Source organism: Grus americana, chromosome 12, assembly GCF_028858705.1.
Source record: "Grus americana isolate bGruAme1 chromosome 12, bGruAme1.mat, whole genome shotgun sequence".
Classification (NCBI taxonomy): Eukaryota; Metazoa; Chordata; class Aves; order Gruiformes; family Gruidae; genus Grus; species Grus americana.
Window position 1 is genome coordinate 20,382,172 of NC_072863.1, and position 17,534 is coordinate 20,399,705.

Consider the following 17,534-nt stretch of genomic DNA (forward strand, 5'->3'; position numbering starts at 1 on the left):
TCAGGGTGAACAGATTTATGTAAAACATTGATGGGAATTTTTAAATTGGGTAGACTACTTGACAATAAAAAATACAGATTAATAATGAATGATTATTGTTATTTTCAGCAGCAAAGGCATGTATATGGTAGTTGAAGTCATACTCCATAAAACGTTACTCCTGCTCCCTTACACACACAAACAGTTGTTAATCTTATAGAGACTTACCACAAGGAGTCCAGCTGTTTGATGCACCACACAGAGCCCAGGTGAGCGTTACTCATATTAACAAGATTGCAAATAGAGGGCTGAGTGCCTACAATTTCAAGTTATTGGAGTTTTCATTTACTTTGGGGGCTGTAAAATTAAACCTTTTTGATTTGGTGCTTTATTTAAAAAAAAAAAATAGCTGTACTATGACTTTCCAGTAGACATCTGGACAGCCACATCTGTTTGCAGGTGTGCAGGGCCTGCATTATGGTAAAGGTGATAGTTGCACGGAAGACTATACCTTTGAAGTTTAGGGGTATTTGAGAGAGGCTGGGGTGGAGAGCAGATGGCTGCAGTGCAGGACAAGGGATAGAGCTCCGACTAGGAGAAACCGTATAAATGATCTAGATTTGTTGACTTTTAAAGGTGTTTTATTTACAGAAAAGATAAGATTGAACATCACTACATAAACCCTGAGCTAGAGTGTTGATGCTACAACCACGTTCAGCGTTTCACAGAGCTAAGCTGACGGAGCCCAGTAAATGTCCTGTTACACATGGATCTGGCTGCCACATTTTGGGATGCAATTCAAAGCCAGCAACCACAGAAAACTTGGATCATTTGCAGCTGACAAGCCTGACAGGCAAAAAGTATGTTTTCTTTGATTGGAAGCAGATCGTACAGCGAGCAGTGGCTGAGCATCAAGTAATGGCGAGTAGGTCAAGAGACCAGCCAAAGGTTTTCCAACCGGGCCAAAACATTCATTTCGTCCAAACAACTGACACTACACAGGGCCAATGTACTTGAACCCAGACCTTTTGGAAACAAACACTGTTTTGCTGCTCTGAGGAAACATGTTCAGTGATACCTGATGTACAATTCTGTACAGATTCGGTCTGATGTAGCAGGAAGGCTGGGCTTTGGAAACTTAATTTTGCTCTCATTTACATGACTGTAAATGTGGAGTAATTTCATATGTGTCAGTGGGATTCATACTAAGACAGCAGTATCATTTCCACTGGTTTGCAGTGCTGGTTGGTGGTGCCATGCTGTCACCATCTAGCTTTCCTCTTAACACTCTCCAGAGTCCCTGAAGAGCTGTGATAGATGCGCACAGCAGGTTAGGGGTTTTAAATCTGCCATTTTCGGAACACTTTGCATAGGCAGGAGCACTACCTCTCATGATTTTTATTGACCTCGTCTAATAAGTAGCCCCTAGAAAAGACACCAGTGTGCTTTGTTTGCCTTTGGGGTGCATAAAGACGCAAGCTGAGTATTTTCTGAAGTGCTCGTTCTGCTTTTGTGATAACATTTGCTTCAGTTTCAGTTCATGCACATTCAGATAAAGGCTGTTCTTAGGGTGGTTTTCTTCTACTGGTTTTATTCTGGGAACTGCAATTTTTTTAGTGTGGTCTTTCACTGCAAACAGAACTGTACTGTATGTGCCGCTTCTGGCTTGTCCAAGCGTGGCATGCTAATCACAAGTGGGTGCCAATAATTGACCAAGTGGGACGATGCGTTGGTAGCCCCGATGCCGTTTGTCAGTTGGCACAGCATCTCCTCTGGATCTGGAGGGCAAAGAGCACAGCCCTCTCTGGGCTGACGTGCGGTGATCACAGGGAAAGAAGGACAAAGGGCTCCATCCGAGCGTGAAGCATTGGGAAGAACCTGAGCTCTTTCACAGCAGCCTGGTCTACGGCAGGGATGGCCAGAGCTGACTCCCCACAATCACTTTTAATTCTGCAGATGTGAAGCAGAAACAAACAGCAAAGTGGTTTGTACTGTATAATTAAATGAGGAGGTCTAAGCCTTACTAACATTTTTCAAGGCTTACAAGGAAGAATGTTATTGTCTTTGCTGCGGTTCTGACAGGGTTGCTGTGAAAGAAGAACTTGGACCTTTTTCAGGCCTGTGTGGGAAGGCAGGACAAACACAGCGTATCTCTCAAATCTCACCAAACTTCCCAAAGCTCATGTGAGACCGTACAGGCCTTGCCCAGGCCCTGGACACCACAACAGGGTTCAGATGGGGGCCAGATCTTGCTATTTTGGATCCACGGTTTTGACTGAAGTGCTGCACGTAGGGAAAGAGCTGCCCTTACCTGCACCATGTCTCCTACAGTGGGACCCACACTGAGCTCATCCCTTTACTCAAAAGGATGGGTCTTATACAGGTTGGGCTGTTTCAATCAGGCAGATATGGGTCTTAATTAATTCAGGGCCATCCAATTTCCTCCCCAGTCTTTTTTCTGCATTTGTACAAGTGGGACTGATTTGGGAAAGCTGATGAATCAAAATGAACGAGTACAGCTACAATCCACAAGTCATAGTCAACACATGCTTGGCAAATAAAAGCATCAGAAAGGTTTTTATCGGCCTAAATATTGAAACCAAATTTTATTTTTTGAAAATGACATTACACACATCTTGCAAATGTACATTTAGATGAGAAAACTATGAGTAACAAATATTGAGAGCAAAGCTATAAAGTGGACAGGTTCTCTGCTGCATGGCATCGCATTACAAGAATACTCAGACCTGGGATGGTTATTACAAGTAGTAAAAACAGTTCACAACACCTCACAGAAATGGAATTTTTTTTCTAGAAAGTCAAATCATCTAACAAAAGGAAATTCTGTTAAGGGAGAAGAGGCATGGGGGATAGATGTGTGGATCTAGGTACATTTTGTGGTTTTGTGGTAGGGCTTTGTGGGGAGGGTTTAAGTCCATTTCTTAGAAAATCCACCTTTTTGAGTGACCCCCTCTTCTCCGAGACTTCGACTGTTTTCTGTCCTGCATTGCCAACAGAACCACAGCTATTCAACAATAAGCCCTGCATGCTCAACTCAGAGCTTGGGAGTGTGGAGAAGGAGTTGTCTACAGAACCCCTGACAACATAATTCCTATATACCAGCCCCTACCCCCTTCCGCTCTGTATCCAGGAAAATCAAAAAGCGTGTGCAAACTCTGCAAATCAGGGGCCGTGGCACCAGTCTCATGTAGAACAACCAGGTGTGGAAGCCACGGCCAATACACCACGTGCCACATGCCTCAGCTGCAATGGATCAGCGAGATCTCATCGTTTACCGGTGATGCAAACTTCCAAAGATTTAATTTGTTCCCCAGTTCAAGCAGAGGCAACAGGTGACTGATCTCCATCTGTTTTACCTTGGAAGTTAGAGTCTAATCAAAGTGCCAAGGCAAGGCGCTGTGAGAACTAAGTTCCCCGAGAGAACCTGTTGAGAACTGCTTTTCAAACCTCGTTGTATATCATTTTATTTATGCCCAAATCTGTACTTTACAACCACGAGAGAGACAAAGACAGAGTAAGAGAGAGGGAGAGAGAGAGAATCTTTCCAGGAGGAAAGGAAGAGCTAATTAAGAAAAGAGAGGTACAGGACCATGCATTTACTCTCAAAAGCTTGTTCACGAGCAAGCTAACATTTCTAACACTACAACCACTCATCTACGTCTGTTTGCTAAGTAACTGAGTTCTACCTACAACTAGGGAGCAGAAGGGTTTCTTTTCTTTTCTTCCCCCTCCCTTTAAAACGTCAATAAAAATGTTTTCTGTACAAGTTGAATGGCACAAAAGGTGGTTAAAATGCTAAGTAACTCACCACAAATGGAGAATGCAAAATTAGTTCAAAACATGCATGGACTGTGTACAGGTAAGCAAGGAATCATTGGCATAAAGCTGCAATATATTACAAGATGATACAGTTGAGATCTTTTGGAATAACCCCTGCTTGTTCCATCCCTTTAAGAGAACTTCACATAAAAATTCAGCGTAAAGGGAATTCAAGGTATATATCCAAGCAGAAAGTTAACTATGGGCAACGTTACTTGTCTGAAGAGAAAAGCATTTCCCCTCCCCTTCCACGCACTCCTCCAAGGTACAAAAGTCAACAGGATTAGCATTGCTGCAGGCTTGCCAAAAAGAAAGGTTAGATCTGGTTCAGGAGAACAAAAGCACCATTTAAATTAATAGCTCTTTGTACAATGTCATTAATTAAATACCTTATTATTTAAACAAAAACAAACTGAAATTTACCAATCCCAACAAAATAACAACTGAACCCTTACCACCCACGTGTCCTCCAAGGTTATGTACACAGAGTTTAAAGTATACCAGCTAGACTTTAAACCCGGCTGCCCCTCCAACCCCCACCCACCAAATGACAATAGAAAATACATCGTGGCCTCTCAGTTATATTATATTGCAGCTTTGTCATTAATGATGAAATCATACAAACTCAATGAATGACCTAAGACAGTAATCCATGATCAGGTTCCAGTTCAGCTGCATATCTCCCTCCCTCAACACAACTCATCGGCAGATTTGCAGCTCGGAGCGAGCCGCAGAGCGCAGGGCTGTGAGCGAAGGCAGTTCGTGCTCTTCAGAGAAGAGTGGCGTGAACAACTCGGGCTTATGCGATGAGAGCCGCTAACCCTAGCTGGTGATTGTATTTGTGATTAAGAAAATAGGCAAAGGCTAGTAACAGCAAAGTCAGCGAGCTGATACTCCTTTCCTGTGCTTCTAGACTAGACGGTGTCATAAAATACAGAGTGTCTTGGCGAGGAATGTGTCATCATTTCAGAGAGCAGAAGGAGATTTGGCTAGACAGGTTTCCTCTTTCTAAGAGACCCTGGGTTGTCTTCTAAATTGATAATCGCAGCTGTACTAGTACTGCCACGGTGATAAAGCTGCTTCGATCACACATCATTTAAATAAGAAGCAAACTAACAACAATTTCACATGTCAGAATTCAGCATGTAATTATAACTCATAGGCTTTCTTGTTCTTACATTCAATACTTCTGCTTCACCTTATCTATAAACACCAATTAGCAGTGCAATTAATTCCCTAGACATTCTTCTTTTTAAGGAGACGCATCATTAGACATCACACTAAATCTGGAAAAAGCTCTTCTGTTGTAAAGAGGGCGGAAAAAAAAGCTGTGTGTTCTGTACCCCCTCAGTGACTGTGTGGTCAGCATGAGATGGAGACAGAATATCACTACATTTCAACTGCCACCTGCAAAGGGAAGTGAATTAAAAACCCATCCATATCTGCTGTTCAATGGTTGGAAGCAGATGGAGAAAAGCAGCCATGCTGGCATTTAAAAAAAAAACCAAGCAAAAACAACCCCCCCAAAAAAACCAAAAAAACCCCCAACAAACCCCCCCCCTACACACTAAATGTTTCACAGGGATTCTCTGAAGGTAAAATTCTTCATTTCAAGAACTGGGCCTGGACCCCAGCTCGGGGTCCATTTGGTCCATTACAGACATTTCCTCCGTTTGACTCTGCACATGGGTTTCTCAGAAATGCGGGTGTTCAGAACCAGCGTTTGGTTCAGGTCAACCCTGACCAAGTGCCACCAACGTGTTTCATTCTGACTGCACGCGTCAGGTGAATCGTTTTGCTCTGCAACACCCCGCTGTTGAAATGTAACTCAAATTAATCTCGATTTCCTACCTATAACTGTTGCAAATAGAGATGGAAGAACCAGCTTGGATAAAAATCAAGAGCAGCCTTAAATTTAGATGAGTCACCTAAAATGAACTGAACCTTCCTTTTTATGTTCAGAGACATTTGGTAATACTTTTCTCTAAAAACCAAGCCAACCATAAATCTCTATTCTGCTTGGTACTAGCTGGGACTAGAGTAGAAAAATACTGGAAGAAATAGAAATGCTATTTCTAGTTCCATAAACCTGCTGGGCTCAGGGCACGTCTATGGGTAGACTGAAGTGAGAGTACAGTGAGATAAAGCCAACACTCTTTAGAACCAGAAAATAGAGAGGAGATCCTGATTTGCTAAGCTTCCTTGTTTAATTTTCAATTCTAACAGTTTTAAGATATTTCAACAAAGCAAGCTATTTCAGCTTTATCATTAACTATAATAAAACTATACAAAATATCTCCCATATATAACTTGCTATTAGAGGTTCATACAAGAGATCACCTTATAGCTGGGGTCAATGAGGTTTTCTCTGCAAAATCTGCAGCTGTCACCCAGGAAACTGAGTCTGCACTTAAGTAATCAATCACACAAGAATTATTGACAGTAATCAATCTTTGAAATACGAGACCAACCTTGGACCAAATGGATTCAGCTCCCTTAATTACAGAGGAGCTTCTGCCTGTTTAAAGCAGCAGAGAATTAAGTGTGTTGCCTTTCACTTGTGTTATATTGAGTGTCTAAGAATCTATAGAAACGAAGAGGTGCAATCTTCATGCAAAAAAAAAAAGATCTGAGACTAAACAGCAAAAAAATGTGTTCAGATAAGTAAATTGTTTCACCTTTTAGGATTAAATTGACAAGCCCTGTAACTCAACTAAATTTAGAAAAAGGATCTCATGAGAAAACTGGCATTAAACAGATTGCCTTGTTCCGCACGGACTTCCCATTGATTTATTGAATGCAGCAGCTCTCACATAGGTGGCTAGGCATTTCATGGACAGGATCATCATCAGCCCCTCTGCTTGCATAGCAAATCAAGGTAACCTCCTCCAGGAATCCGTCTTGGCTTTTCACCCTGCTGCAAGTGGGTTGCTACATTTTCCAGAGTTTGCTGAGCTCCATGGGAAGGGACGGGAGACTCGGAGGTGCTCTCCTTACCCTCTTGAACATGTCTCGCAATTCCCTGGTGTGCCAGGCCCATCCTTCTCCAAGCCAGGTTGGTGCTCTCATTCAGCAAAGGGCTGGATCTTCCCTTCCCCTTTTTAGGGACAACACGTGCTGGCAGGAGAGTAAATCAGGAGCAGGGGAGGAACTTCAAACCGAGTTCTGCCTGTGGCCAAGCGTGACCTTATTTCTGCCATCGGGAGAGGGACACACGCTGTTGTGGCAGATAGCCTGCATCCTGGCTTCGATACCTGCAGGGGCAATAACTCTCAACACGCAGCCAGGAACCCCCGCTGCTTTTCTGTCCAGAATGAAGCAGTAGATTCCCGCTAGCCCCAGCCTCCCTTTTTGTTTGTCCCTAGAATTTCTTGGCTCATCTTTTATTATTCCCACACATCAATGGCACTGACGTTTCCAGTGCTGTGCCTCATGCTCTCCCTTCCATGTGATTTTCTGTGAAGTTCAAGCTCATGTCATCACTCAGTAAATATCTCCTAACGAATGCCCCCTACCATTCCTCTTAGAAACAAGTCTGTTTTCTTTGTTTCCCATGACACTGGCCATCATGGGGCATCTTTCTCTAATGATGCCAACTTTCTTTTTTCAGCTGACAGACTGTAATTACTGCAAAGATCTGTTAATTCCCTTTGGGCATCCTCCTTCTTCAGTTGTTTGAGCGATAAACTGTCAGACCTAGGGAAGCTCTAAACTGGCTCGAGAGTCCTCAGTTACAGTTCATTGAGATATAGAGCAAGAGCCAGAATAGGTTTGTTCAACTAAGTGCATTAAGCAATGAAACTGAAAGGCAACTCTTTCCCATGAAGCCATCTGGCCGTGAACATTTTCTAAACAAGAAAGCTTTCAACAACAGGCCCACTGTTTTCTTGGTAGAAGGCCACTGAAATCATTAAACTTCTTCATCGTTTACAAATACAAGGCCTACATTTTGAATGGTAACACGAATTGCCCCCAAAATGTACACGTACGTGTAATGAAAAGAGGAGCAGCAGGGCTCTGTCTTCAGGCCAGAGGTGGCAACTCCAGATGAGAGAACTGGGTTGCTGGATGTGGGTATGGCCTGGCTCTCGGGTGTTGCTGGCTCCTCCGTGGGTTTTGGGGGAACTAAATACCATGTGTCTGTCTTTCACCATTAAGAAAATAATGAAGCATTTTTACAGCATACTTTTGAGAGAGCCACAGTTCCTGAAAAGACTTGCCAAAGGCAATGGATCATAGTTTGCTTCTATAAGGTTTTCAGACTTTGCTAAGTAATGAATAAATCTTAAGAGCAAGCTCTTCCATAGTTCTTTGTCTCAGCTTATCTCAAAGCAGCTTACAGATGGAGGTAAGTATGGTGATCAGCTCTTTATGCATTGGGACACCATGGCACAAGGAGAACTGACCTGTCCACAGTTATACCAAAGACCAAAAGTTCTGAAATCCCAATGGCGCTGAAATCCCACTGCTGAATCCACTAGGTTTGATTCTCATTTGCTCAGAAGCTCATCTATTGGCTGAAAATTGGTGTCAGTGTTTTTCTTTGCAGTTTCACCTGCAGACGTATTACTCATACCCTACCCTACAACTGGAATTCTGTCAGAGCAGCTATGCAATGGCATTGCTGAAAAAAGCCTTTCCATCCACCCACTTACAATCTCTGAGCATCTCCTCTCCCTATTTAAACATGTTTTTTTCTCAGCTTGGCCCCAGACCTTCAGACAAACATCAAATGACTGGATCTGTTCCAGAGGAAACAAAATAAAACAACAAGAGGGGTCTATACACATTGCTGGCCTCAGCCTTTCACCTGGAAGGCACCCAGCATGAGAGACACCAGATCTCAAGCCAGGAGCAAAGAAGGAGGGTGAAAGGTATCTGAACGACAGAATCGATAACCGATGCAGCGGAACCCAGCCCAGTTCACTCCACAGTCGGTGAGGAGTGGCTGCACTGTGAGACACAAGACTCAACTTTAACATTTCCTGAGATACCACGGAGAGGCCTGCTCAGATGCATACAGGTGGGACAGAGACATCAGCCAGAAGAAATCTGGGATTCTGGAGACAGTGATTTTCAAGAGCTGGTTGAATAAATGCGAGATGGGCTAAATATCTCAAGAATCAAAGTCTGTCCTGCCCCCTTTTGTCAAGGCCATTTTTACCTGGGCCTTGTTGGGTATATGTATAGTCCTGCTTCTGAAGCCCAAAGCATGTTGGAAGGCACTTAAAGTCTTAACCTTCTTGGTCTCATTACGCCAAGGCGGTGTCTCAGCTGAATCTCTTCTAGGTATCTTGTGTAAAGCATTAACCCTGTTGAATGGACTGACCTCACCCTTTATCTAGATAGAAAAAGATCTTCATCTTGTGCCATCCGTTTGCTTCAACAAAGAACCTCAGCAGTCCCAAATACTGTTCCAGCCTGCTTCCATCAGCAACCAGAAAAATAACTTTGAGCCTAAATCACCACTAGAAAAAAGAAGCTGTTTTGTTCTGTCTTGGTCATGATCAGCATCTCATGTGTGGTAAACGCACCTCTATATAGCTTTTTCTCTCATTGTGGATTGTCTTAGCTTGAGGAGACACTTTCTGGACTAATTTTATACCTACTTTACTTGGCTATTTTTTCTTCCTTTCTCTAAAAATGATTCTGCCTCTACTATAGTAAAAGACAACTCTCCAATTGCCTTGAATGGATGTGGGCTACCACTGAAGTCAATGACAAACTACACTCGCGTGCTCTCACTGCAGTAAAGAAGTCTCACACTGTAAAGTCCATGCCGTGCCCCTATGGATGCAACATCCAGGGATGGCTGTCGCTGGAACAGCATCCGTGTGGGGATTCAGCATGGCATTACAGAGCAATTTCACAAGGTGTTCTGTGAAGTAGCAGGAAGACCAGCACTGACCTCGAAGGCATGGAAGAGCAAACACAAGGCATCCTAGAAAATGTCTTCAGTATCCATATGGATAAGGAGAAACTAACACTTTAATGCCATTATTTCCTATTTAAAATGCCTAGGTGTAACATTGTTTTGCTGTTTGCCATAATTTTTGGTCCTACCTCCTTTTTTTCCCTTCAGAATTACTGTTCAAGAAAATGAGACAGAAATAACAGCTAGACTCTGTGTGCGATTTTTTGCATGCATACGGTGTGTTAGCTAAATATGAAACAGAGATGTGGAAGTTGTTTTCCAAGCAGACTTATTTTTCTGTTGTCTGTGAAAATAACACAATTAGTGTTTCTAGCTCCTGAGAAGATTGTAAATAACGTGCAGATATAGGAAATACAGACAATGGTAAGCAAAAGCTAGTTCCATCTCCCACTGCAGAGTGGACCAAGGTAAAATCCCATTACCAAAATCTTTCAAAATTACTTCGAGGTGTAGAGTTGTGGTTGGCTATTTAGCTGGTGGAACTGAACTAGCTCCAAAGCTTATAACAGATGAGGCTTTAACCCAGAAACTTCAAGATTATAAATGCTTTACAAGTGACAAAAATCCTAAGGCTGAAGATTTTGCTGCATTGCCCTGATCTTCTACAGTCAAGACCATCACTGGAGTGTAGGAATGAATAATAAATACATCAGTCTAGGCTTGGAGGATTGCTCTAATTCCTTCCTAATAATTGTGTGGCTGAAACAGGTATTTTTACTGTATAGGCAAATTTGCTAAAATATACTGGATACCAAATAAAGGCAGATTTTGAAGAAACAAAGCCCTACTACTTTAAGAGTCTCTCCAATTTGTTTTTAAATACTGTATTATTTTAAAACAATATAGTCTTAGTGATTCAATTAGTCTCTGAAAACACTAAAGGCAGCCTCATGAGGGAAATTAGACAGGGGTTTTACAGCAGAATTAATATGGCACATCCTCATATCCTGTGGAGTTTTATATGCTCGTAAAAGTAGACAAAAATTTATAAGGTAAACTCTGGAGTATATAGTGGAATTACTATCATCTGCTCCAGGATCTCATAGGGTCTGGAATTCTTATAGTATATTGAAAGCAATTACTAATTCATTCCAGTTCAGGAAAGCTTTCTGACCAAACCCAAGCTTATATCTCGTGAAAAATCAACGGGAGTAAAACACGTGCTAAAATTTAAGCACATCTTTCAGTTCTTTCCTGAATCAGGGCTGTCCCTATATTTAAATGACTAAGGTACGATGCCTGTGCATTGTTTCTTTTTGTATTCAAATCTATGTTAGGGATCCTACAAAGCCAAAGATAACTAGTTTTGAATGTAGGTAACATTCCACATGCATTTCTGTACAAGAACTCATGCAATATTGGCATTAATACAGACTTAACTATATGTTACAGCCCAAATGCTCACTGACTTCTCCTACTGCCCAGGCATTTCTACCTAGAAAATTGCTTTTTAAAACTTGGGAGTTTGACCTCATACCCTGTTTTCTTTGTGGCTTCTACTGGTTTGAATGGCTATTTTTCCCACTGAACAATTACTTTTTTCTTCCTATAGGCCTTTTCAAGGTTGCCCTAATTCCCTGAAAGAATTGTTGGCCTCAGCCCCACCCCGGGACAATCCTCATGCAAACAAAACTCCACTCCCAAGGGAGCACTTGCAGGATCAGGTTTGAGATTTGTCACTAGGTGCAGCTCAGGAAGAAAGCCTCGGTGATTCCTTAGCACACCCCACCAGGAAGAGCATCTTCAAATAACCAAACACTACTTGTGGCAGGAAGGAAAGGAACCACTTTGCTACAGCTGCCGCAACAACCATCCATCCCAAAGGTTCGTTCACCCCTTGGGATCCTGCTTTATCTTATACAAACTGAACTCATGGATACTGGATGAAAACACATCTCGGACCCCTTTCCTATCACCATCAGCTGCAGCCGTTCAATCTGCTCATGGATAGCAAAGATTTAGGTTCTCCTGGGTGGATCTGTGGTGAGTGTCCCATAGTGAATAGTAAGAGAATCTAGATGTGATTTCATGGCTGGTCTCTTGGTTTAGCAGAGACTCAGAGGAAAAGTGGCAGGACATGCTAACCCTGACTGTGACAGGAATGGCCTGTGTCACCCAAGTGACAACGCCTTCGGCTGGAGTCCAAGTCTGTCATCTTTAACAGGCAGAGTCATGACTAGCAGTCAGCGTCCCTGGAAAGGCAGAGACTTGGGGAGGGACTCTGAGATTTCCACCAACAGAACAGAGGAGAGGGTAAAAGCATGTCAAATCATCTGTACCACTAAAGCTTTTACCAAGACAAAAGCTCTGACGTAATAATATTGTCACCATAACCATGGCCTTTGACGTCCTTATGCTTAAAAAGTCCTGTTTTCTCACGACCAGTGTCTACAGTAGCACCCACAGGATTAAACAGCCATAAATTAGCACCCATAACCAAATCTGCACCCAGAATACTTCAGCACCTTCTGTTAGAGGATCCAAAAGCACTTCACAAACGTTAACCAACATTTGGCCTCACAACCCCCAGTGAGGTAGAACAGTGTTGTCCCTGTAGGGACAGACAGACAGATCGAGGCACAGGGTTACTTAGAGACCTGCTCCCGTTCAGACACTAAATTTAGCAATGCCAAGGGCTGAATGAAGGTGTCCTGACTACTGCACCTATGCTTTGTCCACACCACCATCCTTTCCCCCACCAACCTTCAACACGAGCCCTTAGCCTTTCCACTAAAACCACAATTCTATATACAATAGGCGAAACGATCATTTAGCAGTCACATAGTCAGTTATTCAATTAAATGAAGTTATTTGTGGGAACAAATGATTTCTTGTGCAAAACTCTGGGTGTAAATGATCATGCTCTAAGACTACTGGGTGCAAATTTGGTGCAGGATAACTCTGACCCCTTGATAATTCCCAATCCTGGCCTCTCTCAGATAAATCTCTTTTTTCAGTTCCATTATATGTATCATCACGTGAACCTCTAAAGATGCAGCCTGCGCAGATTGTTTCCTACCGGCAACGCAAGCAAACAAAATGTGGAGTGGCTTTGGGAACAACCCAGCATTCATGTAGCGCCAAACATCACAACGTTATAATTCATTCTAATCACAAGGGGTTGCAAGGGAATAGGTGTATATGTTGAAACAAAGGCAAATAGAGCAACAAAGAAAGATTCGATTGCACAGATTTCATTTAGGTAAAGTTCTGTAATAATCAGTTTCATCGAAAGCTTATTCCATGAGAAAGGGAGGCAATGCCAGCTAGCCTATGACAAAGCTTCGGTGTAGTAAAAACCACCAGCCCTGCGTGAATAGATGAACTTTGCATTCTGTAGGAGCCATTACTGATTAATAAAAGCAAAAGGTTTCTCTAAATACAGTAAGTTTGTTTTTGTCAGATAGAAGAGTTTCTTAAAATACGGGTTTTTGAACACCACAAAATTCCATTTGTTATATAAGTAGAGAATCTGGCCATAGTTAGGAATACTGAAGTGTAAAAAACCAAATATGTAGTCTGAAACATTACAAAAACTATCAAAACATTCAATATTTTGAATTGACCTTTTTTCCCCTACATGCGTCTGTTTTGGCAGTGATGACAAGATTTCTAAACTGAGTTGTTATTTCTGTTCTGCAGTTGTTGGTTGGTTTTTTTTGTACATTTTTCTGAACGTGTTTTTTAAACAAAAGAAAATTACCAGCTTTTATAAAAAAGAAGGAGCTTGAATCCTTACTCCCAAAACACAGATACAAGGTTTTCCTTTATAAAAAGTGTATTGATTTTTTTTTGCTATAAAAAGTGACCTATAGGGTGTCAAACCTGAAAACAAATTTTCACAGTGTTTTCAGTGTTGGCTGTTCACAAGGCATTACTGTTACAAACAGAGATAGAGAGATACCATAGGGCAGGTATAAAGATTTGTTACCAGCTAGCAGTATCTTTGGATCAGATGTGAAAGGTGTTCCACTCCAGATAACTCAGCTGACTTACTTTTTTCTTTTTTTTTGCTTAATCATTTAAAAAAAAAAATCCCAATATTTGAATCACGATTGTACTAACCTTACTTAACATCTTACGCAATCGTTCCCAATCTCATCTAAGCTTCTGCTGGCATATTAAGCGTCAAACTAGTAAGTCATTTCCCTTCCTGCCCTCCAACAAGAAAAACAGTACTAGTTAGTATGCAGGTGCTAAAATCAGGGCTGCAAATGTGGGGCAGGTGAGCTGGCAAACGCTGGCAGTTTGGCCAAGTGGAGAATATCATTTGCTCTACTTGAGCTTGCAAATCGGTCAGCAAGTGCTCCATTTGCACACTTTCAGGGGAGCTACTTTACTATCACTAGGAAAATTACAACAGTTGCAGCAGAAGAAGAAATAATAAAAGAAAATGGGAAATGCACAGGATCATTGGCATATTGGCCCCAAATTGCTCGCAATGTCCATTTTGCATCCCTAGAACTTAGAAGAATGGTATCCCTCTATCTCTATAGACTGGTAGGTGTTGATTTGTGGCACGGAGGATAAATCACAGAAAAAAAATGACATATAACTGTGTGTCCTTTGTCTGATTTGAAAGCACCAGTCACCTATCTGCTTATTTTGGCAGAAGTACTCTACTGTATCTTAAACATAGCTTGCAATATGGACATTTAGCTTTGCGTCGCTTTACATGGAATCTCCAAGGGAATCAGAGTCGTCCAAAGACAGAGGCAGATACAAGTCCTGTGGGAAGAAAGAAGAAAGTGTTAACTCACACCATCAGTTTCCACCTTTGGTCACGCATAAGGAACCAGTCGAATGGTCCGGTTCTGTGCAGTTCGTAGGGACAGGGTGGAAGACTCATGCACTGGTTACTGGACAGGCTGACCAGTTGTCCAGGTAGATCAAGGCTAAAATCAAGGCAGGTTGCTTGCACAGTGGAGCAAGAAAATCTTGGTACGAGAAGAAAGAAGACTGTTCAGGGATAAGTTTGAGAAGTATTTTTTTATTGCTTCTGGATCAATGTGTCCATTATAGCACATGCGTGAAAGAGCAGGAACTTTCCTTAAACAGGTCTCTCTGAACCTAAGTCCACAATAGTCTTACCTTGATTTGACAGCTACCCTTAGGACAAATCTCTAGGAAAAGCACATGTTCCGTGATTTATTCTTTATTTTAAGTCATGTCTGATCGATTAGAACAGTTAAGAAATTAATCCCACATTTATTATTTGGCTCAAATGCTGAATTTAAAGATTTTCGAGGGTCCCTATCTGAGGTAACCATCTTATTCTGCTTCCTTAAAGTTCTGCATGGAACTAGTTACACAAACCTGCTCAAGGGCTAACGCTCTCCACAGACCTTTTTGAACTCTGACCCACACACAGGGTAACTGTGAGCAAAATGAAGAAAAGCCTAAATACACAGAAAGAAAATTCACAACCATCTTGATATAAGAAGAGGTAAAATATGACTTTGTGGTGAACTCAACCTAAGCATTTATCACTTGAGCTTTAGAGGGGAAAAAAGAAAAGTGATTTCATCATAAGCAAGAAATTGCTCCTGGGAGGAAGACAATGATGCATGAATATTCTGGCAACCTGAAATGCTACACTTGTGTTTGCTGATTGGCTTAGGTTAGTGGAGAAGCTCATAGATGGATTGGCTTTGCCCTCAGCAGCCACCATCTATTACAAATGTTCTAGGAGCTTCACTGGAAAGGTCATAAATCAGCCAGCTGAAAACATACATAAAACATTAAAGAAGGTGAGTTTTACTTGTCTTTACCAGGAAGCAAATACTCATCTCCAAAGTCCTAAATGAGATAATGTTTGGAAAGTATTTCGGGTCCTTGATGGCTGAAGCAAGGGATGCAGTTTACAGCAATACTTTTGCTGAAATACACACAAGCAATTGTTGAATTCAGACTATGAGCCGGATCCTGTTCTCAATTATAAATTAATAATAAATCTGGATCCACTGTCTTAAAATTGGTGCATTTCCTCAGACTTAGACTAAGCAGCTGAGATCAGAGTGAAGTCCTGAGGAAAACAGCTTTCATTTGGATTCAGCTATGCCTTTGTTAAAGAAAGTCAAATAACGCTGAGTAACTACAGGCTCTCCATATGTTGGGAATATTTTAAAGATCTGATTTTTGAGAAGCCAAAAATCCATTCCAGGCTCCCTCAGTACCATTCAACCCCACGTCCAAAGGTCTGCGATGCAAAATCTTACATGTTAGAGGTGTAATCCAAAGCCCATTGGGACTTTTGGGGATTCTTCCCATTGACTTCTCGGTTCCACCATCATAACAACTGTAGTCCAGCTGCTGCTACCACTCCTCACGTAATCCTCCAACAAAATGAGTTCATCCCATGCAATCCAGACCACAGTGGATTACATGTGGCTGGCTGACTGCAAAACCTCACCACTATCAGAATTTTTTAATTATTCTTCCAGAGTTTAAAGTCAATGCTTTCGAAGTCATCCTTGGGCTGAGAGGTACATTCTGATTGCTAAAGAGAAATCCCACTGACCTCCCCTCACACTTACATTTATGTCCAAGTTCCAATTTCTGTATCAATTAAAGACTGTTGGAAGCAATACTGTGGCTATTCCAGAAATGAGAAAGCCTGTGGAAATTACAATCTGGACTCAGCACAGAATGGCACTGAATAACAGGAACAGAAAAAGCTGTGACTGCTGCTATGCCTTCTAAATAAATCAATACATGAATTATCTATGAGCCAGCCCAGGTTTAGAGATCTCTACTAGACACCCTGTTTGTTACCAGGAAAAACAGCTACTGTACCAGAACACAATTGCTACACCAGCTGTAAAAAATCACTTCTTTCCTGTAAAACAGAGCATGGCCTTAAATAATTTAAAAAAAAAAAAAATCCTTGAAAAGCATCATTAAAGTGATGTCTTATAACCTCAGTAACATTTACATTTCTTCTGGTGTTTAATGGACCAGGTTTGCCAACACTTCAGGCTTTTCGAGAGAGGAGGATTTATATGATGATCATATCCATCAATAACTTGTGAACTTTTTCAAATAGTGATACAAGCTCAGGGTTAAGTTACCTCTTCTGAGCCATATGGATGATCTCCAGCACACATTAATAACTCTGGTGGAAGAAACAGGCCAATGATTTGTTGTTCACCATCTTGCTAGAGCCCCAAATGACAATGCTTTTGGGTAATGGGCCAAATTCTCCACTGTTTCAACATAAGGAGCTGTGCTTCCAGAGAATATGGCCATGACTTAAATGTTGTACAAATCTAAGTAGAAACAGATGTAGTAAGGTATAAGAAACGTAATACCTTGTGCTTACGGAGGCTCCCTGGGCTGGTAGGTGTGGAGATCGGGGACTGCTTTGATTTGGGTGTAGACAGCTGACTGCTTGAGGTCCCATTTGCTGTCAGAAAACAAAACAGAAGCTAGCAGTTGGACAAGCAAGAGGAAGATTTTCCTTCTCCTTTGGGAAAACGGAAGGTATCCAAACATTTAACACAGGAACGCTATAGTTTAATCATGTTAGGCAGGAGAAAAAACCCAAGCGAACAGCATGGCTATTCACCCAGCTTAAGGCTTTCAGCTGTTTGGGATAATAGACTGTAAAATACAGTGAAATATAAAATATATCAAAGGAGCAATATTTTACACTACAAATATTCACCAAATTGATCCACGATGTACATCATCAGAAAAACAGAAAGATAATTTCTATGTTCCCGAACAGTTTAACACAACTGAAACCACATGGCGTTTAAGGGCATGAGTAGAAACCAGA

The 17,534-nt window shown here is 41.7% G+C and overlaps 1 protein-coding gene across 2 annotated transcripts in view; it reads right to left on the bottom strand.

Annotated features, from left to right (window-relative positions):
* Window positions 1-2,554: 2,554 nt before the first annotated feature.
* DCX (doublecortin) overlaps window positions 2,555-17,534 on the bottom strand; it is an 82,996-nt gene continuing 68,016 nt past the window's right edge. For both annotated transcript variants that reach the window (XM_054839692.1, XM_054839691.1), the window contains exons 6-7: window positions 17,065-17,159; window positions 2,555-14,482 (exon numbers count right to left, since the gene is read on the bottom strand). In XM_054839692.1, the coding sequence (XP_054695667.1) occupies window positions 14,426-14,482; window positions 17,065-17,159 (152 nt within the window). In that variant the 3' untranslated portion in view covers window positions 2,555-14,425. The remainder of the gene's footprint in view (window positions 14,483-17,064; window positions 17,160-17,534) is intronic.